General features: G+C 40.0%; 1 protein-coding gene across 2 annotated transcripts; it reads right to left on the minus strand.

The window, feature by feature from the left end:
• Positions 1-7940: 7940 nt before the first annotated feature.
• On the minus strand, positions 7941-19530 carry LOC147897161 (mechanosensitive ion channel protein 6-like). 2 transcript variants are annotated; one of them, XM_087381552.1, is made up of 5 exons: positions 18153-19530; positions 17785-17908; positions 9672-9965; positions 9068-9270; positions 7941-8579 (listed from the first exon to the last, which is right to left on the minus strand). In XM_087381552.1, the coding sequence occupies exons 1-5, from the start codon at positions 19400-19402 to the stop codon at positions 8285-8287; spliced, it is 2166 nt and encodes a 721-aa protein (XP_087237678.1). In that variant the 5' UTR covers positions 19403-19530; the 3' UTR covers positions 7941-8284. The 2 variants fall into 2 exon arrangements, with proteins under 2 accessions (XP_087237678.1, XP_087237679.1); XM_087381553.1 differs by lacking the exon at positions 9672-9965.
• Between the last annotated feature and the right edge of the window lie 6624 nt (positions 19531-26154).

A 26154-nucleotide genomic window follows, 5' to 3' on the forward strand; every position in this document is an offset into this window, starting at 1 on the left:
GTACCAAGCTATCAAGAGCTAACCACACTCGCACCTTTTCCAATCTTTTTTGTCCCTTCCCCCCTTGTTCACAACAGGCATTGTGTAACTTTCTCCATACATCAAACTCATTAGCACATTTGAGCTTGTCATTCTTCTTCTTTGCATAAAGGAATTTTAAAGCCTTGACACCACCAAAGCTTGGCTTACAAGGAACATTGCCTGTTTTTTTAGATCTTTTCTCATCTTTTGTAATCTTTACTTGCCTAGAGTGTAGTCCCATGTCTAAATGAACCTTTTCAATTATTGTAGTCATCCTCTCACTCTCTTGTTGGCGCTTCAAGTTATATGCATCAATGATGTATAGATGCACCAACTTTTCAATTATTCTCACAATAGCATGAAGCGCACAAATGTGTACTCACTCAAGAGGAATTTCAAGAATTAGGCTCCATGATGGATCTTTCCTTGGAGCATCCCTATCTGGTGCCTTAGTTTGATCTATCTTTGCAAGTTCAAAGGCCCATTGCTTTTGATTCTTTTTACCACCCGTTGCAAGTACTCTCGTTTGCATGCGCAGTGGACAAGGATGGATTGTATTTGCTCCATGTGCCACATTAAACATACATTCAATAGTCTTGAGGTCAGCAGCTAGATGCCATTCTACACGGTAGGATCCATAGCCCTCAACTTCAAGTAGCTCACCATTGTTATGACCTTTGATCACACTTGGGATATCGGTTTGGTAAAAAAACCACTTCAAAATTGAATGTGACTCTTTCGGCACTTGCAAAAAAAACTCACATGTTATTTCAAAATATTCTAAGTCTTTTTGCACAAATTTCCATCATACCTCAAAGGCAGCCAACCACCAAATCTTCTGTTCTGATTGCACACTGAACTGTCTTGCATCATCAAGCTCAACTTCAAGGTCTAGTATTCTATTCATCATTGCCAAACTAACTCTTTCCAATTTTTGACCTTTGACCACCTCACTTTCATCAAGCTTTAGTACAATCTTTAGAGTACCATTTCATTCTTCCATAGGCATATCATAAACCTTCACCATGGCTTGCAGAACTCTTCGAACATCCATCACAAAGTTATTATTGACTATCAATTCCAATTCTTTAGTCTATCCTGCCTTTGTTTTCAAAGTTAATGTACTACATACATGTTGGGGCTCACTGACTAAATCAAGTACGCCCAAATTGAGTGCATGCCTGGCCTTATCAACATCAGTCGGTTTAGAAAGTGGGGCTTTAACTTTTAGTCCCACAAAAAGACATGCTGTTTTTAAGCTCTTAAATATGAGCCAATATGCCCTTGTACTTATCCCTGCAGTATCAGAAACTCCCTGTGCACTAGTTGCATTGAAATGCTCCACAACTTTGTTCATTGACTTATATAATGTTATCTCTGATTTTAGACTTTTGAATTTTGGATGTATAACAAACTCCGATATTTTTTTTAAAAACACTTCACCCATAGCACCATAGTGTTCATCATGGATAGACATGAGTTCTAAAACACTCCTACAAGCTCTCACTCGACGCTTCCAGTGACCACTTTTCTTGGATATTGCATCCATTGGATGCAATTTCCTCTTACGTAGTCTTGGACCCATTGGAGTATCCTTCATGAATGATAATGTTTTTTCTAACTTCTTGATCTCATCCTTCAGAGCTGTGTTTTGCATCTGTAAGTGAATTGCATTTATAGTGCTCTCTCCCAATTAAGCATCTAATATTTGAAACTTTACCTGTAATTCTTGATTTTTCTTCTCTATGCCATCATATGCAGACATTTGAACACTTGTAGCTTGCATAGATGATACCAAATGTTGATTCCAAGCCTCCAACATTGCGATCTTTTTGTCTCTTTCATTAAGCAAAGATTGATATTGGCTGTGAAGGCTACTTGCTCCATGACCAATCAACCTTCGATAATATCCTAACAAACCATTCTCACCCTTACATAGCAACTTTATTAAGCTGGTCAATCCATGGAATTGAGGAGTCTGACAAATTTGTGGATCTACTGGATATGTTTTCCCTTCTAACCACAAATCCATATGTGCTTTTCCTTGATTTCAAAGACCTACTAAATCACTTTCACTTGCTAAGGAGGATTCATTTCTCTTTAAAAATGGTGCATTCTCTACATCTATTTGAAAATGGATATCCACCTTTTTTAAATTCCCAGCGGCTTGCATGATTTCATGCACTTTCCACCTAATATAAGACATCAATAAATAATATACAAACATGACATGTTTCAGAAAAGTATCAAACCAAGGAAAAATGAAAACCCCAATTGCATGCAAAATCTAACGATTGAAATCTACAAATTCAAAAAAACATTTACTTATCATCAAACACCGTTAAACTATGTGAATGATCAATACCTCACAGGGATCTTTAAAGAAAAAACGTGATCAAACTTGTCCTCCTCAATGGTCCCTCTTGTAATCCAGGATGCTGAAATTGATGGATTTTTTTCCAATACTAATTATATGCTTCCAAACAACTCCAAATCTATTTCTAACCATCTTCTGTAAAAAAACTCAACCATAAGAGTGTATCTTTTAAAACAAAAAAAATCTTTCTTCCTCTTTAAATCATGTATTAAAAGAAAAACAAAATTACCAAAACAAATGACAAATTAACAGCTTCTTCAAAGTTGCATCATAAAATCTCATTATTTTCATTGTCTTGCATTGTTTTAAAGGTTTTTTTCACCTGAATCTCCATGCAAGTTGCTTTGATAGACCCTGATTTGAGTTGAAAACTAAAAATATTCTAAAACTACATGAATGAACAGTACCTGATTCTTGGAGCAAGATTCTTTGAAAGAAAAATGTGATCAAACTTGCCCCTCCCAGTGGTCCCAAATGTGTTCTAGGATTGATGAAGTTGATGGTTCTTGCTTCAAAACAAATTATATTTATTTATGAGTTCATAAATGTTAAAAAGTGTGTTGAGTCTTGATCGTGATGAATGAATTAGTGTAAATTGAAGTTTCTATCCTTTTTCACTTCATATAAATGCTCAAATATGGTTTGGCCGCTTAGCCAAATCTTTCCTTAGTGGGAACACTTGATCAATGCTAGATAATGTTTGGACTCCACTCTATCTATTACGTAAAGGATTTTGGCATTGTAATTAGGATATGTAGTTTTGGGGATTAAAATAACTTGAAAGGGTATAGATTCAACAACTTTAGGGGGTATACTAAGCATATGAACATGAATGTTTTCTTTTTTAAAAAATCTTCCATTTCTTATAGTAATTCAATTTTGTTTTGAAAAAGAAAAACATGAATGCTTTCACACAAACAAATTGCATTGAGACCATACAACCAAAACTTATTGATGCATCAATATAAAGTTTGACAATTTGGTTTTCCATCTCAATCTCTTGTCAGTTTGTTTCTACTTATGTATTTCATTTTCTTGTTTATCAACAGATCTTGGCCATCTCAATTTCACATCGCTAGAAGCATTTCCCGTACATGTGACACTTGATCCAATGATTCGTTATGTGCCTAATTTGAACATTAGCATGCAAGTTCCAAGCTCAACGTGGTTGATTAATGAAAATGTTGAGGATGCAATGTCTGGAGTTAATGTTTCATTGACAAATGTGGATGCAAGCTTAGAAGGTAAAGGATAAGATGCAATGTCATTGTATAAAGTCAAGGTGCAAGAAGCAATCTTAGAAGGTAAAGGAGGAGATGTAATGTCACCCTCAGAAATAATGTCAAAAGAGATGATAACAAAAATAAGACTAGCAGTGATAATATATTTGAAAGGGTTATTGCTCGAGAGTTGTTTTTCCAAGTCAAACAAACATATGAGCTTGCACAGTGGGAAGCATTGGCTTGTTCTCTGTCTTGGGTTTTTAGAGTTTCTACAATGGTTACTCGATCACTACCATGTTGGCATTCGGTCCATTGGAGAAGAAAAGGGCATGGTGCAACACATGCTAGACACTTTGGAGCATCATGTTAACAGAAATTTACATTTCTTCATGGTTTGGGGTGCGATGGCATGCCACAAGCATACAAAGAGTAGAATCATTCGACCAGATAGGATGAATGTCGAAGCGGAGTTTAAACCATTGATGAGAGTGTGGTGTTGTTTTAAAGAGGAATGCAAACCAGCAAGAACAATGTTCATTGACATTTTGCCTTACACGAGTTGTGTTAGTCTAGCAAAAAATTGCATTTTTCGTACAAAATTTGATGATTTTGCTTGATGAGTTATTGCCATACCTACAGATGCTAGATGATGTAGTAGATGTGCGCAGTGCCATCTCTTCTAACAAATATGGTCAAGCTCTGATTGTCTGAGGGCATGATATGTTCTATTATTTTCAACCAGTGATCCTTGAATTCAAAGCAAAAAACAAAGAAGTGCTCAAAAAGATGCATGTAGAATCTCATATGTCTACTTGTAGTTCAAAAAAGGACACAAAGAAAGGTAATACTTCACCTATAACCAAAACTAGAGTGAGAGGGACTTGTCCTACTACAAGAAGTATGGTGCATGCTCAACATGTTACATTGAATGAAGAGGAAGAATGCATGCTAGGGAAAATTGCCAAAATGGGGCCATTGAAAGATAGTGAGGCAAAACTCTTTGCTATGGTTCTTGGATGCAAGGAAAGGGGAATCACTGCCGATGCTACAAGGGCATTCTTAGCCAACTTGATTCGATTTTATTGCATAGAAAACCCTTAGTGAATCTGAGTGATCTTGTTAATTAGACTTGTAGACACAAATGCTCAACTAACACATTTGTACCTACATTCTGATTTATATTTGGACTCTATTTGGTTAGATTCAATTTGCAAAACATTATGTTTTAATTTGTTTTGTGAAAGAATTAATAGACATTGAGTTAGTACCTTGTGCAAAAAATGCTCTATGCTTTGTGATGTGAGTTTGTATTCCTCCACTAAAAGAATGATTCTTTGATTTTAAACACATGATAGGTGTTGCAGATTGTCCTAAAAAGTCGAAGAGTTGTCTTATTACAAATTTTGATCCTGAATCCAATGGTTTATAGAAACATGAATTGCCCATACCCATTGATCACATGTTCGAAATGAATGGCATCCATTATGAAGTGAAGAAATCAACAATACCTAGGGCAGGATATGGTCTTTTTGTACATATGAGCATCAAGAAGAAACAATATTTGATGGCATATAATGGTCCAAAGTATGATTATGATACTTGGATATCTCTCCTCAAGTTTTTCCCAAGGATGAAGACTTATGGATTGTTTAAAGATCCATTCATTGAGCCATTGACAAATGTGAAATATATTGTGGGAGATGTATTGTATGGAAACCTTGCTGGATATATAAATAGCTCAATGTATTGTAACCACGAAAATAATATATTTTCATCCAAATCTATGGACACAATACAACATAGATAGATCTAGAGTTCTACCAATGGTGTGTTCCTTTAATCTTACCACAAGGTACTTCTTCTATTTGCCAACTACCTCTAGACTCAAGCCCGTAGACTCAAGCCCGCATGCTCCACCTCGAGTGTTTGTAGACTTTCTATCCAAAATGATTCTCTCCACCTTACTACCTGTGTATCAACCTAGGTGGGCAACACCTTGAGCTAGGTCTGCAGCTTCCTCAGCCTGTCTTTGTCCTCTTGATTGTAGACCCAAAGGTTGTTGATGTGCTACTCCAAATTGCTCCTCAATGGCTGCTCCAGATAATGGTGAATGAGGGCTCGGAGGCCCTCCTTGTATAGCCCCCAAGGGCTATAATTGCAAAAATCGATCAGGGAGGCTATGGCCAACCCAAATAAGCCGACTAGGCCCTACCCTGGTCTACCTATAAATGCTCCTAGGGGGCTCACTTTTCTAGGGCCTTTGGACCACACTCCAAGGGCTTTAGCCCCCCTTTCAAGGTAGGGTCCCAGCCCCATTTGTCTGCCTATATAAGGTCTGGTTGGCTGGATCCAACCAGCCCAACCAGCCCCTCCATGTGGCTGATACTCCTGCTGGTTCCCCCCGCCATTAATGCAACATGTGTTGGCCCTCTGTCTCGCTACCTATGCACCTCTTTTAGGTGTGCATGTTCTGTACACACATGCTGTTGTACTACCCACATGGCAGCCCATGTGCCGCCCATGTGGTAGCCCTTTTAGCCCTCTTTTCTTTGATGTGAGGTGTTGCCCATGTGGCAACCCCCTCTCTAAGCTTTTTCCTCTAGGAAAATGCCCTAGATTTCCCTCCCCCATTGTCTCCTCATATGGGGCCTTATAGATGGGGAGGTGACCTTTCCAACAGTCTTAGGTAGATGTACAATAGATGATGATGATATAGGTGAATATCAATTGACTACATAGTTAGAGATAAACGTATTTGGTATGCGGGACTTGGCTCAAGATGAAACTATTGATGTAAATCCTACTTCAATAGATTCTTTTGCCATCAACAAGGCTTTTTGTATTTTCCCCTTTCACTTTATATTTGTACATATTTGTATATTAAATTCACCATGAATACATGAGTATTTTGATCTCAAACTTGGTGCACATAATCTTATTATTTTTAATCCTTCAAATGACAACTTGTAGCAAAAAATTATTTGGGGTCTTATTGCAAACCACGTTTTGTAATTTCATTGGTTTAGAAATTTTTTATCAGTGCCATTATACACTAATGGTATATATAGATTTCTACCACTGTTGGTATATACCAACATTAAGGTAGTGTTGGTAACTAACGTCGGTATATATTGATACTAATATGGATGAGAAACTCACTTGCGAGCCGAACCAACTATTTTTTCACCTGTGCATGCTAAACATCGAAAAAGGAAAAAGGTGTAGTAGTGATGAGGAGTGTCACATGGTATTTCACAGAATTGCTTGCCAACAAGCAAGATCCACCCAGTTTGAGTTGCACTGAGTTTGGCAAACATTGTGGAGATGCACTAGCAATACTCTATAGGTGCTTATGGCATGTAGGAATTAGATGATTGCAATCCTCTCCCTCTTGGGCCTCCTCTCTTATAAGTAGTCTCTTGCCCACTCTTCTAGCTCTTATAAGTGGTCCCTTGCCCACTCTTTTAGCTCTATTGTCATGTAGTAGCTTGTCTTCTTGTGATATTCTATCATGCTATGTGAAGACATTGCAAGTTTGACATGTGTATCAGTGGTCAATGGTTGTATTATGCATGAAATGCATGCATGAGGTGCTCTATGTAGGAAAGTTATTCTATACACATAATTCAAGTATATGGATAAATTTAATCTCAATGCATGAAGTACATAATATTTCACATTTCAATTTTTAACACATGGTTAAAATTTAAATACATGCATAAGACAACCATGGCAACCATTTATATGACCACACATGAATACAACAATATGAGAGGATGCAACACGATTCCCTCATTTTGAGAAGAGTAACATAAAAATGCATCATTTAAAAAGGTGCAAATGGTCATAATGATTGTGCTCCATCTATGCTTCATATACTTGTAGATAAATAAAACTTGGAGCATATGTAATGGTAGGAATGCTCATATTGCTATTTATCTTAAAGATGAGATGAGGAAGGCTCTATTTTTAATGAAAAACTTTCTTGTCCCTTGCCCTCAACACACAGTCACACATGTTACACACAAATAGAAGATTATTTCTTATGGAGATGTAGCATGTTGTTGCTTGAATCTCTTTATGTATATTATATACTATATATTAAATGCAATAATTCATTCTTAAATCTCTTCATAAATTTAGTACACAAATGGATGATTAGGGAACCCTTCTTTAAAATATTACACTTAACACGTTAGCATGGGTTACCTATGGTCTTCCTTGTAGAATAGACAATAGTGGAAGAATTAAAAAGGGTGGAATATTGAGGATAGACATCAAAGAAGAATGGACAGTCTTACAAAAAAACCTTGGATCAATGCATATTGCAAGAAAGGGCATGTACATTGTTATTGGTAATTGCTTGGCTCCTAGTTTGTAGTATCCATTTTTCACTCTCATAAGTACTCCCACCACCTTCTTCTTCTTCTTAGTGTGTCACTAGTTTCATAAATGATGCAAAAGCTTGGGGATTTACGAAGGCTTTACAATTGAAATGAATGCAAAACAAGCTAAAGGGGAAAGCGGCTGCTAGAGCAAGAGCGCGGGCGGGGGGCCGGGGGCAGGGGGGAGAGAGAGAGATCAGAGGAGGGCTGTGGGGGGACGAGGGGGGACTCCAGAGGTGAAAGGGGGGAAAGACGTGTGGGCTAAGTCAATGGATAGATTACAAACAGTAAGGAAAGGCGAGTGGCTGCTGTTGAGTAGCAGTAGCAAGAAGAGCATTGAATTGAGTGAGGTGCACTGGCTGTGGAAGTAGACGGTACTCGATGCCCAATTCTTGAAAGAGCCTCCTCAGCTCCAAGAGTAGATCTGATCTTCGACTCAGCCTGTCTCCTTGATAGTGAAAGTTTATGGTGTGTTGTACGGTTACGGAGATGCTCATACTATTGAGATCTTCTAGCTCTTTCACTATCAAGGTCGGGCTTGGCCGCCAATGCTCGCTCTTGTGCTTCACATACCTGGATGCATAGAAAAAAGCACCACATGATTAATATGTTGGCTTTGGAACAACAGATGGAAGTTCTTGCACCAACAACAGGTACGAAAATCAAGGTCATTAGCAACAATTAAATGGAAGGCCTCACAACAAAAGCCTATATTCATCAAATTCAAGATCAATGAATCGGTGGAAATTTGGAAAATGGGAGCCCTTGCATCAACAGCCAAGAAGTTCTAGCAGGCTCCCTATATAACCAAAAGTGAAGAGACGAGAAAATTCGAGCAGCCTGGCCGAAAACCAAGATGAATTGGTAAGAATATTAATGGAGAGGACTGGAGATGAAGTAACAAGAAGAATGACAACTTTCACACCAAAACATAGCAGTTGTGTCACTAAGAAGCAAGCTTCAGAATGGAGACTGTGAATGGCAAACTTGACATTTCTTGTATGGAGAATTGCAGTAGGCATTACCAATTAATAAGATGGAGGTGAGTTTGCTTTGCTTACTCTGAGATTTTCTGTTTGAGCTTGTGAATCTTGTCAGTGGGAGTAGAGATATGGACTGCAAAACTGATTGTGTCTTTCATCTCGGGACTACGTTTGAGGTTGCTGATGGGCTTGGTGGCAAGCACGGCATTAGGGTAGTACACCTTCTCATTGTCCGGTTTTAAGAAGACGGTCGAAAGGATGTTCATCTCGTCCACGATCATCTGCAACCATTCAAATTTCAGATTTAGAGCACACTTCAAATCACGATTCAAGGGAACAATTCAAATGCAGTATCTTCTGCTTCATAATTTGCCCCTTGAGGGCAGTATCATCTATTGCAGAATTTGTTTCTTCATCATTTGGTTTGCATAAATCGTTTCCTCAACACTATCATCGTCGCATACAGTCAACAAATGCTTTTTCAACGCAGTGCATGTTCCTTTCTTCAGAATCTCCGTTGTCATCGTTGGATGAATAGGATCCTAACTTGAAAGGTTTTCGAATCATCACCCGTGCAGAAATTCACGAAAACCTTTGAATCGATCTCAAAACTTTCTAAATTTTCTGTAATTATGGAGCCGTCGTGCTGCATACAACTCAGTCACTCTGCATAACTCTTTACCTGACCCCCGTCGACCACACATCTGTCTCCCACATCGTAAGGGTGGATCACGAACAGGAAGATGATGCCCTCGAACACTTGCTTCACCGTGTTGCCAAACATGAAGGCTACCACCAGCAGTTGCGACATGCCCACCAGCAGCAGCCGCGTCGATGCGATCCCTAGCACTAACAGCCATACGATGACGATGACGAACCCCACCACCACGCTTGCCACCCTGTGCACCTCGTCCACAGACGTCTTTGTATCGTTTAATGAATGCGCTAACGATCGTCTTTCGTCATAAACTTTCACCTGCACCACAATAATCCAGAGTCCAAACGATATCCATGAGTCACGACTCACTTCTCCTCAGTCATTCCTTTGCTTGCACTCTTGATCTCATCTCGGGCTCTACTATCATCGCAAAGTTTGCTAGTCTTCTCAGCTTCACCAGGATCTCATGTCAAGCCGCTCTACTCTATTGCCTGTGCTTGCGCAGGCTTTGGGTTATTTCTACGCGGGTTCACTTTGCATTGCGCAGAGACGGCCAAATGCATCTGATCATCTCCAGGGAGAGTTCTTCCTTCGGCGCTATCTCGATGCAGCATCCTAGGAGGTATAAGGAAGGCGGAAATACGTAACGCGCATCAACAAATTAAAATCCTGTTGCAAATAAAGACAGAATGATATCGCTCCTATCTTCATCTTTGTGAGAAATATGTTAAGCCAAACTTCTGGAACTTAGTATAAAACTGAATAAAAGTTACGGTAGTAGCGTCTAGAGTAGACATGAATTGGCTCCTTAACTCGAGTACCAGAATGTATTCGCTTATTGAGCGCTGATAAACGTAACCTGTCAAGCAATCTTCTCAAGCTCTCCTTCCTGTAGTTGAACGTTGATAAATTAACTATTAGAAATAAATAAACCCATGTATTAGCCAATCTCACTTTAGGTTACTCATGGGTAGATGTGATGAGTTTGCATTTACCACAATGTTTGATTTAGCCCTCCAACCTCAAGTGATTAATTGATTTGAATGGAGGCCTATAGGCTATATGTACATCGTTCTATGGAAAGATGATGAAGATCTAAGGATGACCTCTATTGTGCCTCAAGGGAAAGGACGTAACAAAGTAATAGACATGGAGTTGCATAATAGTATCAACCTCTATTGCGTGCTTAATAGTGATGTGATAAAAAGATGGGTGACAAGATATGAGGATGCAAAGGCAAGAAGACAAGAAGAAAGGATCCTCTTTTGTATACACCACGGATCTCGTGTGCCATACCCTCAGTATCTAAGAGCACTTCCAAAGGATATTCATGTGGATTGGCTACTTGATGAAATGGAGAAAGCAGAGAAAGACGAGGGGATGCATATCACAATGGAAGAATGGGAGTATGCTAGGGGATGCATGAGCAAGGTCGGTATATAGAATGTTATGCATAAGTTAGGAGCTTTCAATAATTTAGATTGCTTATTTAATTGATTTTTTCTTGGTGTAGTGCACTATGTTCAATGCTATATGGTGTGAGGGCAAGCATTTTCGAACACAACGGATTGATGATAAGAGAAATACACAAGATTGCGGCGTCATTGCTAGCTTTGAGGGAGCCAATGGAGCCATGGATGATTTTTGTGGCATAATCCAAGATATTATTAAGCTTGACTTTCGATGCTTCTTTCTGTATGTTTTGGATGTAAAGTGGTTTAAGGATGTGGTGGAAAGAGGCCCTAATGCAACAATCAAATGCCATGCGTGTAGGTGTGCAAATCACATACCAAGAAGGAGGTCCTTGCAACTCCAAAGTCTGGCTCCAACATGATTCTCAATATGGAGATACTGCATAAATCTAGCTAGTCCGTGCTCTCAAAACATCAAATTGAAGCTTGGACAAACTCATAAAGCAACCTATGGTAACCATTTAAGTGTGTGGATCAACAAATGTTGAACCTTTAACTTCATGAAAACGAACCTAAAACAAACTTCATCCCTTATGTATGAAAATGTTCACTTTTTGACTTAAAGAACTCCTTATGATATGTATTTTCTTTAACTCCATAAAAATATTAAACCCCTTCAACGTGCTATCTTACATATTTCTTAGTGACCCTTAGGGGGGGGGGGGGGGAGCTTTTCTACTAGTTTTGTGAATTTAAGACCATGCCTCACTTCTCAGGCTTAGAGTTTGCTATTGAGGTATCGCTTGTGTGAGAGCCTTTGATAGCAACTGGTAGAGATTCGATTGCTTTATTAGGGTCCAATGAAAAACTCTTCCAAAGATGGAGCAACAAAAGCTTTGCCTTCATCTTTACCCTTGGATGAAGGGATAGTTTTCCATTGCAACTTCCATTCGCGATCCATTGTGATAATTAGTCAAGCATAGCAATAGCAAATAATAATGCACAAAATGATTGCATAAAGCACATTGATCTCAAGCATCATCGTATAAAGCATCACATTCAATAGGGTCTACTGGTTCTCTGGTATGCTAGTAATGAAGAAATGATCATGTATGTCCTCACCAAAGCTAGCTCACTAGAAGTGATATGCCTACACTGTGCTTACAAAAGAAGAATAGATTTAAGAAATTGACTCTTTTGGAGTCAAGTAGGGGTATTAGATTAATAACTATCTCCAGTATTACTAGATTTCACTTTAGGTTAGTCATGGGTGGATTTGAGATTCATCCACCAAAATTTTTTGTGTGGCCTGGTAGCCTCAACTTAATAACTAATTTGTATTGATGCCTACATGTATTTTCTTCTTATCTAATACAAATTAATCGATTTTCTCTCTCGCATGCATGTGCAGCTTCTATCTTTTCTTTCCTAAGTTTCACATGAACATGGTATCAGGGGAGCAATCACACTCTTAGACTCAAAACAAAGGGACATGTTTAGAAGGATTTATTGAGACAAGGGTGCTTGATGAAGGTAAATAAAGATTGGCCACTTGATCCTTAGTGCTATAAAGAGAGTGATGGAAAAAAAGAGATTAAAAGTTTTTGGCAAAAGACTAATTTGGACAAAGAGAGATGTCTAATGTCACATAGATTAAGGTTAATGCTACTAAAGAGTCCTTGAAGCACCTTTGAAGTGGTATGATCACTAGAAAGGGTGTTTTAGTGTGATCTTACATGACTTCTCCAATGATTTTCTCAAACCTAATGGAATACTATCCTATTGATTATTTTAATGAAAAATATATTGTGCAAGCGGCTCATGATCGCTCTATCAGAATAGCATGTCTACAAAGCAAAAGGCTCAAAGAGTAGGGCCATGCAAGAAGACGAGAGAGAGATGATTATTGAATCTTGACGGTTATAATCCAATTGCTTAGGGTCGATTCACATCGTTAGAAGATGTGTGAATGTATTGTGCACCTTAGATGTTTACTCTTAGATATTCCAACACTCCCCTACAAGACAAAAAGTCAAACTAAGTGATAATTTAAGTAACAACCATATGTTTAATGTGTGGTGAGTCACACATATGGAGCACATATGCATGCATATGTTTGTCTATCTAGCAAGCATCAAATACAACATGTACCACAAAATTTGTACAAAACATATGTTCATGACAAAGGTGCCAATTGAATTCTTGATGTGAGCTTTACATCACACTGACCATTGATAAGATAGGCAATCGTAATGACATGAGCCCAAAGGATACATCACGTGTAGCTGCATGAATCTTGATGAAGCTTAGCTTGACAAAAGTAGTGGCTAATGCTTGAACATGATGCTTGAGAAGGTCATCACCAAGGCCATTCAGATGGTAGGTGTCACCATCGCCCAGCAAAGATAATGAAAGCAACAGTAGTGAAATTTCCATGTCAGACACACTGATCTAGGTAAGAAGTGGACGATTGATGAAGTTCTTGATAGAGTTACTGATGACAGAGTTCTTGAGGTGAGTTGTTGCATGTCCTTCATAAGGATTAATAGTGGGGCTATGGACATTGTAGCAAGATGCTGTCCAAATACTTGGATAAAGTTTTTGATGCTGAGGGGTCAAGTTGGTAGGGTGCAGCTAGATCATTGTATAAAGCTATGATAGTGCCTAGAACAATGTTCGCCTGGAAAACATGAACCTCTATTGGGTTGGCTGCTTGATGAGAGGCATCTGGACCTCAATAAGGTCAGCAAGGGCTACAAAATGAGAATCTACAGAAAAAAACAACGAGCATCAAGTTGAGAAGTAGCATCATGTTCATCATAGGCAATAAGAAAGGCATCTTTGCTCACACTCAAAGGAGCGAAGAACGTAGTAGTTTTGGGTAGGCAGGTATAGGGACATGTCTTTAGAAGATCTAATACCATGTTAAGATAGCATGACTATGAAGCAAAAGACTCAAAGAGCAGGGCCATGCAAGAAGATGAGAGAGAAACGATGCTTGTGATTAGAGAAAGATTTAAAAGCTTCAAATAGGTGGTGGTATTGGACTGCAAAATGTGTGTTTAGTATTGATTAAATTTTTATACACAGGCTTGTAGATTCATGTGAAACTGTCATCCTAGGTACAAGGCTTGTTTGGTTGCTAAAGGGTTCAAGCAAGAGAAGGGTGTGGATATTCTCTCCGGTTGTAAAGACTGAGAGGGTGAGAGGGAGCTTTAGAGACACAAGTTTTTGGTAGGTGCAGAACACCCTAATCTTCTATTTCATCCATATATATATGTGTTTGAGTATTATACATAACCGAGGCTAAGGTACAGTGGCCTTTAGCCCCCACAACCTCCCACTTAAAGGCCAATGTGCCTTTAAGGGAGAACAACCAATGAGCATACTATCCATACCCATCAATACATGACAATACTCAAACCGCTGACTAGGTAAACTCTTTGTCAGCATATCTACAGAGTCATCATCTGTATGAACCTTGACAAGCTCTATGCGCTTGTTCTCAAGTACCTCCCTGACTAAATGGTGCCTGACCTCAATGTCTTTGGCCTTTGCATGAAAGACCGGCTTCCATGCTAGTTGAATAGCACTCATGGAATCACTATGCAATGTCAGTACACCTGTATGAGTCCCCAAATCTCTCACTAGCTGATCAAGCCATATAGCCTCCTTGCAACCCTCTGTGGCAGCAACATACTCAGCCTCTGTGGTAGACAAAGCAATGCACTTCTGTGCACGAGACATCCATGACACTGTACCACTTGCAAAGGTGAACACATAATCAGAAGTGGATCTCCTACTATCCACATGCCCTGCATAGTCAAAATTTGTGTATCCAAATACACGCATCTCTCCTCTGCTAAAGCAGATACCCTTCATGTACCTCATGATGTACTTAACTGCCTCCCAATGCCTCTTTCCTAAATTAGCCATATACCGGCTAACAACTCCCACTACAAATGCAATGTCTGGTCTAGTAGCTATCATAGCATATACAATACTCTCAACCACTGACACATAAGGAAGCTTGGCCATCATGGCCCTCTCCTCATTTGATTTAAGACTATCTACTTGACTCAGTTTCACATATGGAGGCAATGGAGTACTTACTACCTTCCCCTCCTTCGTATTGAAATGCTACAGCACTTTTATAACATACTCCTTCTCAGTGCATATGCCTCATACCCAAATATACACAAATGAGAGTAAGAGGGCTTCTTGCCACTCCATGCCTCTTCAGGAATACCCCCATATAAACTCCTGCTAGGTGATCTATTGATCACATGCATGGCAGTCTTCATTGCCTCAGCCCAAAAACCACCAGAAAGACTTGCATTGGAAAGCATACATTGCAACCTTTCCTGAATGGTGCGGTTCATCTGTTTTGCAACTGGATTCTCCTTTGGAGTACGAGGGAATGTGAGCTCCCTCTTAATCCCACGTATATCACAAAAATGCTGAAAGTCGTGAGAGATATACTCTCCACCATTATCAGTCCGTAGGCATTTAAGCATTCTATGTGACTAATTTTTAGCCAAAGCCAACCATTTTTGAAATACCTGGAACACATCGCTCTTTTGAGCTATAGCATAAGCCCACACTTTCCTAGTTGCATCATCAATGAATGTTACATAGTATTCAGCCCCGCCTAATAACCGTGTAGGCATGGGACCACATGTCTAAATGCACCAAATCAAGCCTTTCAAGCTCTTTCTTTCCCCTTCTTTTATGGGCTGATTTAGTCTGCTTCCCATAGAGACAACACTCACAAAATTCAATATCAGAAAAACTCAAATGCGGTACATAATCCAAATGGCATAAGAGTTTCATTCCATTCTGGCTCACGTGTCCCAAACTGCAATGCCACAAAGAAGTACTTGGCTACTCGGTTATAATTGCAACAAGATGATGAGACACCCCTGATACATGTAAGGGATACAACGTCCCACAATTGGCACCCCTGGCCAAAACCATAGAGCCCTTCTGAATTTTTCAACTCTAAAAGCCAAAAGTGGTCTGAAAACCAGCATCATCTAGTTGACCCACGACTTGGAGTGTCAGAACTACAAATGGTGGCTTGGATATGGAGATCCAACACACAAAATCCTCGCAGGAGATGAATTTTGTCACTTTTTGCAGGAGCTATAACTTTTCACTGAAAACTTAAATAACAAAGATGTTAAAAATGAAAATGTAGCTCTCAATCTGATCTATAACTTCCTTGAAAACTCTAAGTTGAAATTCTATCTCTAACTCTAGATATTTGCACCACTACATATGTGTATCTGAGAAGATTTGCTTATATCCTGCACCTTCAACTTTGCAACCCAGCAAAACAAATGCCCAAGAGGATTTTACCTCTTTCTCTCCAATTGCTATAGCAGCTCCAAAATCTAGAGCTCCCCCTACTGAACAAGGATCTCTGGGATGCACCACTCTCTCTCCGGGCTAGAGGCTGTACCAGGCTGCTCACGCTGCTGCCAGGCTCTACTGCCAAGCTCTGATACCAGTTGTGAGGACACAAAGGAAGCTGAGAGGGTGAGAGAGCTTGAGAGACATAAGTTTTTGGTCGGCAAAGCACCCTAATCTTCTATTTCATCCATATATATATGTGTTTAAGTATTGTACATGACCGAGGTTAAGGTACAGTGGCCTTTAACCCCCACACTAACATGGTTACATTTATTGAAACTTGATGGGAGCCATAGGGGCTTGGAATAAGGTCTACAAAATGGTTGTGAGATGGGTGTCTATAGGGAAGAGAACATGACCAATGGCTAAACGAGTGTCACGTGATAAGCAGTGCCATCTTCATCGTAGGCGACAAGAAAGACAACCTTGCTGCACTTAGAGGGTCGAAGAAGATAGCAACTATGAGTGGGTAGGTTCAAGGAACATCTAATCCTATGTTAGAATGGCATGATTGCCAAGCAAAAGGCTCAAGAGTAAGAAGAGGGAGGAGAGAGAGAGAGAGAGAGAGAGAGAGAGAGAGAGAGTACACTTGACATGAAAAGAGACAACTAGAATGTTTGACCAGTGCTAAGTATATGGGCCCACTACTAAGTAGATGGGCTATTGTAAGTAGCCAATAATAAGCCAGTATATGGGCCCACTACTAAGTAGATGGGCTATTGTAAGTAGCTAATAATAAGCCACTTATCTAGTGTTGGCAAAGTAAAGAAGAATTGTCGAATTGCCTTGTATTGCTCATCATCACGGTTACAACCTCCACATGAATTAGAAATCAATTGAGTTGTACGATTCACAACATTAGAACATATATGAGTTGCTTAGGACCAATTCACATCGTCAAAAGATCTATGAATGTATCGCAAGTCTTACACGTTTAGGCTGACATATTCTAAGAGCAACCGTACAGGTAAATCGTGACAATGTGGAGCAACCCTACAAACAAAGGATACGTGGCAAAGAGTACCAGGCAACTTCTGGATGCAAGCAACGCTAGATCTGCAAGAGTCATTCGGGACTCTATACGAGACAAAGTGAAGAAACTAGAAGCATTCAATTGAAATAAGCTACGTTAGCAGCATGAATTGAGTGCAAAAATATAAGCTCTGATAATGTATCTGATCGTTTCTCCTCTTGCTTTTCTACGTTTGAACGTTGGGATCAACAACCTTATGTTCTGTAGTTTTAGGTATGTCTTTCTACGTATATATCATTCACTTACCACCCTTCCTACGTATATATTATTCACTTACCACCCAGTTCTTGAGAGCCGCCTTCGTTATTTTCCCGGTCTCCTTGGCACCTTTAAAACAGGGGAAAACTTTGCGAATATCTTCGTCTTCCACGAACCGTCGTAGATCTTGCTCTGTGATGCAACTGCAATATCGCAACGACAACCAATCTGAGTTCACGCCAGTATATTGAAATCCTTGACATTAACTTCTCGTTTTTCATTGATAAAACGAGCAGAATTTTCTAGTCTATCGTTGGGTGACGAACTTCCCTTTCTGTTAATGCAGTCTGGTATGTTGTCACATTCCAGCCGGTTCTCTCTCCCCTTCCAAACGTTCAGATGACCTTCCTTAAAATAAGAATTCGACTTCCAGGGTGTATACCGCACCTGGGATCTCGCACAGCCACATTCTTGAAAATCATCTTTCCCACTTGCTTGGCCTCCTTCTCACTGTTGATTCCGATCTCCTGCGGACCCTCGTCAGAAGAAACAGATTCGTCATAGGTAGTAACCAGTTGAACAAGGCCTGGATGATTCACTAGAGACATCAACCTTTTCATCAGTCCAGCTGACACGTCTTTGGACTTTAACTTCTGCACATCATGGGCTCGGATGACTGGCTGCTTCTCGTTGCCTCCTTTGTTATAAACCCCTTTCATCGCCGTGCTTACTCTAGCACTCTGTCCTAGCCTGGGAGATCCCACTTCGGAACCGAAGTCCATAAAAGGGGGACACAGGAGAGTTTCGAGGACATGCTGATCCCAGATGGATTCTTGAATCCTATCAAAGAAAGCGTTAGTTTGAAAGGAGGACGCTAACGCTTTGACTAGCAAAATCTTCAACAGCCAGACTCCAGCTGCGATCAGGAAGCAGTACAGGAGCTTGGTAACGAGAAAAAGAGTGTGATGCCCCTCGGCTGAGCGCTGCATTTTGAGGTCGAAGATTTGGCTCCACGCGAGGAGGATAAGGCCGAGCCAGAGGCAATTCTGCACACCCTTCCGCAAACCATAGACGAAATAGAGCACCTTCTTCTTGAGCAGAAAATTCTTCTCGAAGATAATCACGACCACTCGTATTATCCATCCTGACACCAACCTCCCGCAGAACACCACCATAACCAGCAGAACCCATTTCCAGATTTCCAACCCCCAGAGGATCCGATCCTTAAGAACCGGAAAAATCAAGCTGCACACCAGGCAGGCCATGATGATGAAAAACGCAGCCCATTGCAGTAGTGTGATAAACTTGCAGTTGCCGCGCCTGAACTGGTCAGGGTAATCGGCGTCCTTAAAAGGATCATCTTCTTCGTCGATGACATCTGGTCTGTAACCCGCGGTATGCACAGAGAGCCTTGGAGGACTGCGAGGGCGAGAGGAAGAGGGGTCTGCCAGCTTTGATCTCGTGTTGCCGATGCGAAGCTTCAAAGACGCGCTGCGTATTTCAGTTCTGGAGCTGCTCTGGTCCCGCGCCGGATGCCCCAGATTGGCATCACTTGCGGCCTCCTCCCCAGAAACATTTACGGTACCCGGCTTCTGCTTCGATTCTTCTCTATTCCTGCTCTCTAATGTTGCAGGAGTAGGCACTCTCTCAGTGCTGCCCTCTACGCTTAGTACAACCGCATCCCCATTGCGTTTCATCTCTTTCTAGCTTGCACGAGACACTTGCAGCGAGCTCTATGTTTAGCCCGTATTGCCAGTATTTCTGGGTTGCAGCAAAGGATACATATAATGTAGATTGTAGTGACGACACTGTTCCTTTGATGGCGCCCGAGTAGCTTACAGAATCTGGATTCGGAAGACAGACGATTGTTGGACTTCTTCGTCGTTCAAAACCTCCTGTTTCCTTGACAACTGGAAATTCCGATCCAGAGCTGTTTCTTTGCAGAGAAAAGCTTTCCATTTCGCTTTCTTTTCGTGCACTCTCTGTGGCATCTACGCTTCTACATAGCTTCGCAACGACCGTGATTATTGTGGACAAAAAAAAAAACTCTGCATACATGACAAACTCTGACGGAGATGTGTAGCCTCTCTCTTCAATCACAATCAGACTGTACCCACACAGTCCGCTTTGCCAACAGGAAACAATCAGGAACAATGCCACTCAATATAAAAGCAAAAAGAGGCACATTCATCAATGAGTGTAAACAATGAAAATTGTATTTGCGTCGATGGACAAAACACGTGACCAACAGAGCTGACTAGCTAGTTGCTCTTTCTCAATCACACTATACGTCGCGCACTCAGCTTGCACGCACTCGCACTCTCTCTCTCTCTCTGCTTTACACATCGGTGTGTTTTGTGTAGATGTTTAGAGCTGTGTGTTAAAAGTTATGTTGACTTAGTTAGTTTAACTAGCTGATATTAAGTGTGGTTAATGTCTAGGTTGTGTCAGTATAGGTATTTAAGAGTTAGGTTAGTTTTTGAACCCTAATAACCCTTCCTCTTCACCCTCCATCGTGTTAGAATGCGGCTCCTCCTTTACCCTTCTTCATCTTCATGCCATCTTCTACCTCTCTTTCTCTGTGCCGCCTCCCCTCCTTCCTCTTTCATCTCTCCTTCCACCTTTAACCTTCTCCTCTTACCTTCTTGCTTATTATGAAGTGCCCAAACACTTCACTTTTCTTTTTCATAAAATACAGCCAAACTTTTCTGCTGAAGTCATGAATAAAAGTGACAAAATAGTGGCAGCCTCCAATAGATGCAGCTAATTTAGTAGTCCACACATCAGAGTGGATTAATTCCAATGGCTTTTTACTCTCTTGAACATGCCTAGGAAATGGTTTCCTTGCCTGTTTTCCAAATTGACAGGCTTCACAAACCTTATGCATTTCTGCAACCTTGAATTTTGGCAATCCTGCAACAATATTTTGGGCTTGCATTGATTTAAGTCGCTGTATATTAACATGACCAATGCGTTTATGCCAGATATCAATATGTGCAACTACACGAGTCCCATGTGCAAACATTGCTGCACTCAATTCAGGCATGTCCGCATCCAATGTAAATATCTTGCCTTTCTTCTTTCCTTTTGCTATCAAGCGACCGTTATTTTTCATATCCTCAACAAAGCATCCATGAGGATTAAATCTGACCTACTCAACCATTTGACCAATAGAAACCAGGTTCTTGGTGATGTTTGGGACATGAAATACATCAGACACGTATTTCTTTTTCCCATCCTGCATAGATAAAGGAATTTTACCAATCTGCAGAATAGGATGTGCAGTATCATCACCAGTCTCCACAAATCCTAGTTTTTCCATTTTCCTTGCATCCTGCATCCATTCTGCATGACCTGTCATGTGGTTTGACGCGCCTGAGTCGACATACCACACATCATTTTGTTCTTCTGCACTTGTCACAGAATTGTTCATGTGCTGCACTATAAATAGATACTCATTTCTGTCATCACCCTGTCTACGAGAAGATGCATAATTGCCTTGCTGCAATTTTCCATTCATAATGTCATTCTGCTTTTTGTAGCAGTCCTTAGCCATATGACCCATTTTACCACAGTAGTAGCATTCAACATTGTTATTTGCATTTTGGCCTCTCTGCCATCCACCACGGCCTCTTTGGCTCCCCCTGCCTCTAGAGTTACCACGTCCTCCTCCATAGGACTGGTTTTCTTAAGTTTGCTGCATATTCTAATTTCTACCATGGCCTGCAGATCGGCCTCCTCTTCCTCTGCCTCTCCCTCTTCCAGCATTTGAGTAGAAGACAGTTTCTTTTGAAGTTCCTCCTGAAGAAGATGCACCCCCATTTCTCTGCTCTTCAGAAATTAGAAGAGCAAACAACTCTTCAAAATCAAGAAATTTTTCACGGACGGCAATGGATGTTCGGAACTATGCATAATCCTTTCCCCGACCATTCAAGGTCACAGAAACTAGATCATCATCTTCCACTGGCGATCCAATGGAAGCAAGTGCATCTGCAATTTTCTTCAGCTTCATGTGGTAGTCATTTATGCTCAAATTTTCTCTCTGCACATTGTGCAACTCCTGTTTGAGTTGTATTTTCCTGGCTTGCGTATTTGTGCTGTACATTTTTGCCAAAGTATCCCATGCCTCCTTTGGCATACTTGCATCCTGAATATGCACAATCATAGAATCCAAAATACCGATAGACAGCCAGTACATAACTTTTCTGGCTCTCTCATGCCATCCTTTAAATGCCTGCATTTCCTGTTGATTGGGAACATTAGGAAGAACTGGTTCTTCTTCATTTCCTGTAATGAACTCCCAATAGCCTTTTCCCATAAGGAAATTCTTCATTCTAGACTTCCATGCCTGGAAGTTGTTCTTGTCAAGCTTTTCAGTGACAATCTGTGAAAGAGAATCAGACGCCATTACAGAACACTGTAAAATATTTTGTCACTGCGAAAAACATAGCTTTTGCCTCACACGGGCAGATCTGCAAAACTGACGAAAGTGGTATTTGACCACACAGTCACTTCCTACTGATGATTTTGCATCAACAGGCAACAAGCATGATTCTGCAACTCCCAATATCTCTGCACACAGGCATACGATGCAATTTCTGTGGCAACTTTTCACCAACCAGCCGAGCAGTGGTCGCACAGCAAAAACAGGGCCTTTTTCAGAGTGCCTCCGAAGAACTTCCACCTTAAAAAAGGGCCTCAAAATGGCCTTGAATCAGAAAAATAACGTCACTAAGGGCTTCGCTCCCTCCCGCAGCATATACTGCGCTCTCGCCACACCGCGAAGGGTGTCTCAATATGAGACAGTGCACTCTTGCACTTCTGGCTGTGCTACCTGTAGAGATTTGCTCCCAAACTCGAAATAGGAAAGCAACATTGGTCCTCTTACTGGGACACCGCGAACTTGGTTTGCTTTATTGAGCTCCTTACCATGAACAAGGCTCTGATACCATGTGAAGATAGTGGGAGAGAGGGAAGGAGTCTCACTTGCGGCTTTCTCACATACACAATGGGGGAATACACACACAGGTGGAGGCTGAAAACAGTTTTCCTCTTCTTAGTTGTAAAAGCCAAAAGAACTCAAGACAGAAATAGAAGAACCCTATATGTGGGTCTCAATCCAAACTCAACTAACTAAGGTGGCATACTAACTGAGCCACAAACTAGAGTAGATAAGGATAGTTGTCATCCAGCTATTATTCGTGGGCGGTGTACCAACGGCATCTGTAGCTAACAAGTCGGTGACATAAATGCACAACGGTCACCCTGGCATATCGCGAGTGGAGCTCAATATCTCAACATTATGTACTTTTTATTTATGATAGTGGAGATAACTGTGAATGAAAATGTTGTTAGTAATTATTTGAGATTATGTGGTTAGTTAAATAAATAGAAACAATATTCAAATATAAAATTCAAATTTAAAATTTTTTTACTGTTATCTAGCAGATCAGATTTCTGTTGAGGAGAAACCAACTCTTTATTTGACCAATGAGTCCTCACCTGTTGTAAATCATAACACTAGCCCGTCTGTTCTCCATAGTGTTGCTTCTCTTTTAGTTGTATCTCCTCCTCCTCCTGTTATACGTTTCCCAAACTATAGGCAGTCTATGAAAAGGTCCTCCCCTAAAATGTCTTGTAGTGAAGATAAGAAGACAAGGACTCTTCATTTTGTGGGTGAAACATCCAATCCAATTTTCCTTGTGGACCCTTTGCCACCTATTGGATCTCCTCTAGATTGGGTTGAAGAAGAGAAACTAGCCCCATTATTGCCTTGTAATAATAGGCCATTGTTTGTTCAAGAGACAGATTTGTGTATTAAGAATGGGGTATTTAAGGGCAAGGTATTGAATAAATATGGAACTTATATGTTGCAAAATGTCAGTTACCCAAAAGCTCTCAAAGTTGACCTAGTAGATAGAAAGGGCTTTGGATGCATAACTTTGCATATAGATGAGGTATACTTTGTTGACTTTATCAAGACTTTGAATGTTGGGGATTATGTCCGTGTTGTCAACTTTTCTGTCTGTGTGAAGAATGTGAGAAATGATGGAGGAACCTTAGATTATACCTTGACTTTTGATCCCTCTACTCGCCTTAAAAGAATTTCCAATTTTGTGGTAGAGCCATACTTCCTTCTTGAGCATTCCATCTCTAAACATAAAGAAACATGCAAGGACTTGATAAAATAAAGGTGAGGGCAATCAATTGCCATTGGCTACCTTGGCTGTCACCATTATCAAGTTGGGGACCTATTTCAAGCAAAGAGATGAGCTCATTATAGGCGATGGTGCATTGGCTGATGATCTTATTACTATAAGTGTCCTCCCCTTATGTTCATTCTTGAATTGTTTACATTTACACTTCATCTGAAATAACCTGTCACTTATTCCTTTTTTAGCTTAGCTTTTGGAGCAATAGAAGGTCAGACTATTTGAAGGTTGCAGATCGTTTTAAAACATTTGGAGAATATCAGTTTGTGTTAAGAAATGTTGGGGTTAAGAGGAATACACAACCTATTGCACTCAACATGTTGGATGTTACAATTATAGCTCCAATTAAAGATCCTTCTCTTGTGTGAAACTGTCAAGGGTTTTTCTTACCCATATACAGCAAATTGGATATGGAAACCAGGTCTGTTTAATACAGTTAAATACTTTGCCCTTTGATTTCTATCAAGTAGATAGTTGAAAAATAAAAAAGCAGTGTGTACTATGCTGTTATAACAAAATTTTGCATACAGCAAGTATAACAGCATAATAGTATGTTTGTGACAGCTATTCTAAAATTTTCTCAACTATCTGCAGGTAATAGGAGCTTTAACAGCTCATGGCATAAATTCCACTCTTTATGAATTTGTTTGTGGTGCTTGTAAAGAAGGAAAGATTTCCCGGCAGTTGGACAAGGTGTTTTGCATGTCATGTGACAAGCTCATTGCCCTTCTAAAGATGAGCTAAAGATCCCCAAAATTAAAGGAGTGATTACTACCATTGAAGGAGCAAACATAGAAGTAACCTTGAAAGATGCTATAGTGGATAAAGTCCTTCAGCTACCTTCTCCATTCATTCAGCTACTTGAAGAAAACACTCAGTATTTAATGTCACAACATTTTGCTAAGAAGGTGGAAGGGCACTTCCTAACCAACATGTTCGGGATGGTGACTAGTTTTATTCCTTCCAAAAATGATCTTGAGTAAAGGCTTTTCATTCCTCAAGCATCTTTTACTTTTATCTTTGTAATGATCTTGGATGTACAATTCCCAAGAGTCTCACTTTCCTGAATCTATGCTATAATATTTTGGATTGGACTTATCATCAGGTTACAAATGCCTTTGGATTTTACTATTTCAGCTCATGTTTACTGTGTGTAAAGTAGATTGGAGCATTCAATTAAATTGTTCAAAACTCACCATATATTTGTATGATCTATAAAGTGTGTTAATTATACATCATATCAAATGATTAACTGTCATTTAGAAAGTTACAAAAATCTCATAGATTGAAGATCCAAATTTACTAGTCTTCTTGCTTACATTTCAAATTACCAAAGAATGCATATACACAATAACACAAAGCAACTATAGACGCGCTTGATAGACACGTAAAATAGCAGGTGCATCTATAGGTGTTGCTTGAGTAGAGAAATTATGGGTGTGTCTAATAGCACATCTAATAGCTCGTCTATTTGTGCATGTATTGACACGTCTATTAGCACATCTACACTGAGAAAATACGGGCCCGTCTAACACTGTGTCTGTCAACACGTCTATTTGCTTGTGTATTAGCGCATCTACACTAAGAATTGGACGCATATTTAGATGCAAAACAGAGAATACAGAAAGTGAGATTTTGGTGTACATCACTGCTTTCCAAACATTGCCCATGATTACCAAAGTAGATAATTTTAACAAAAACATTAATGTTTTTTTGCAAGCCCACATATATAAGAATTAAGTGAGGTGAGGAGAATGAGACAATATGTAAAATAGTTTTGCCAATATCAATGATGGGCTACGGTTCAATCTTATCCTCAATGAGATCAACCCTTGCCAAACTATCTACTTCAAAATCCAAACAAGTGTTTAAATCTACAAATACATTCAACCTACTACTACTTGTGCTACTCATGTGCTCATCGAAATCAGCATCACCAATGGTAGGCTCATCCTCACGGGTAATGGCCTCAATATCTGTATCTCCTATCTCATGATGATCATCCTCCTCTCTCATATCATGGTCATCGTCACCTCCATGGCCATGATCATCCTCCATATGCTCCATATTAGTAAATGTACTATACATCACTTTGGAACGTGGCATAATAGGTATGACATGCCACCATCTATTATTATCCACCATTGGTTGATAGACAACCTGATTCAAACACAAATACAATCATGTTATTTTCCTTGCATAGAATATATCAAATATTTAAAAGCGAGTATTTTTAT

The sequence above is a fragment of the Dipteris shenzhenensis genome, chromosome 11, assembly GCF_047967505.1.
Source record: "Dipteris shenzhenensis isolate YYH24624 ecotype China chromosome 11, Dip_SZ_1.0, whole genome shotgun sequence".
In the NCBI taxonomy this organism is placed as follows: domain Eukaryota; kingdom Viridiplantae; phylum Streptophyta; class Polypodiopsida; order Gleicheniales; family Dipteridaceae; genus Dipteris; species Dipteris shenzhenensis.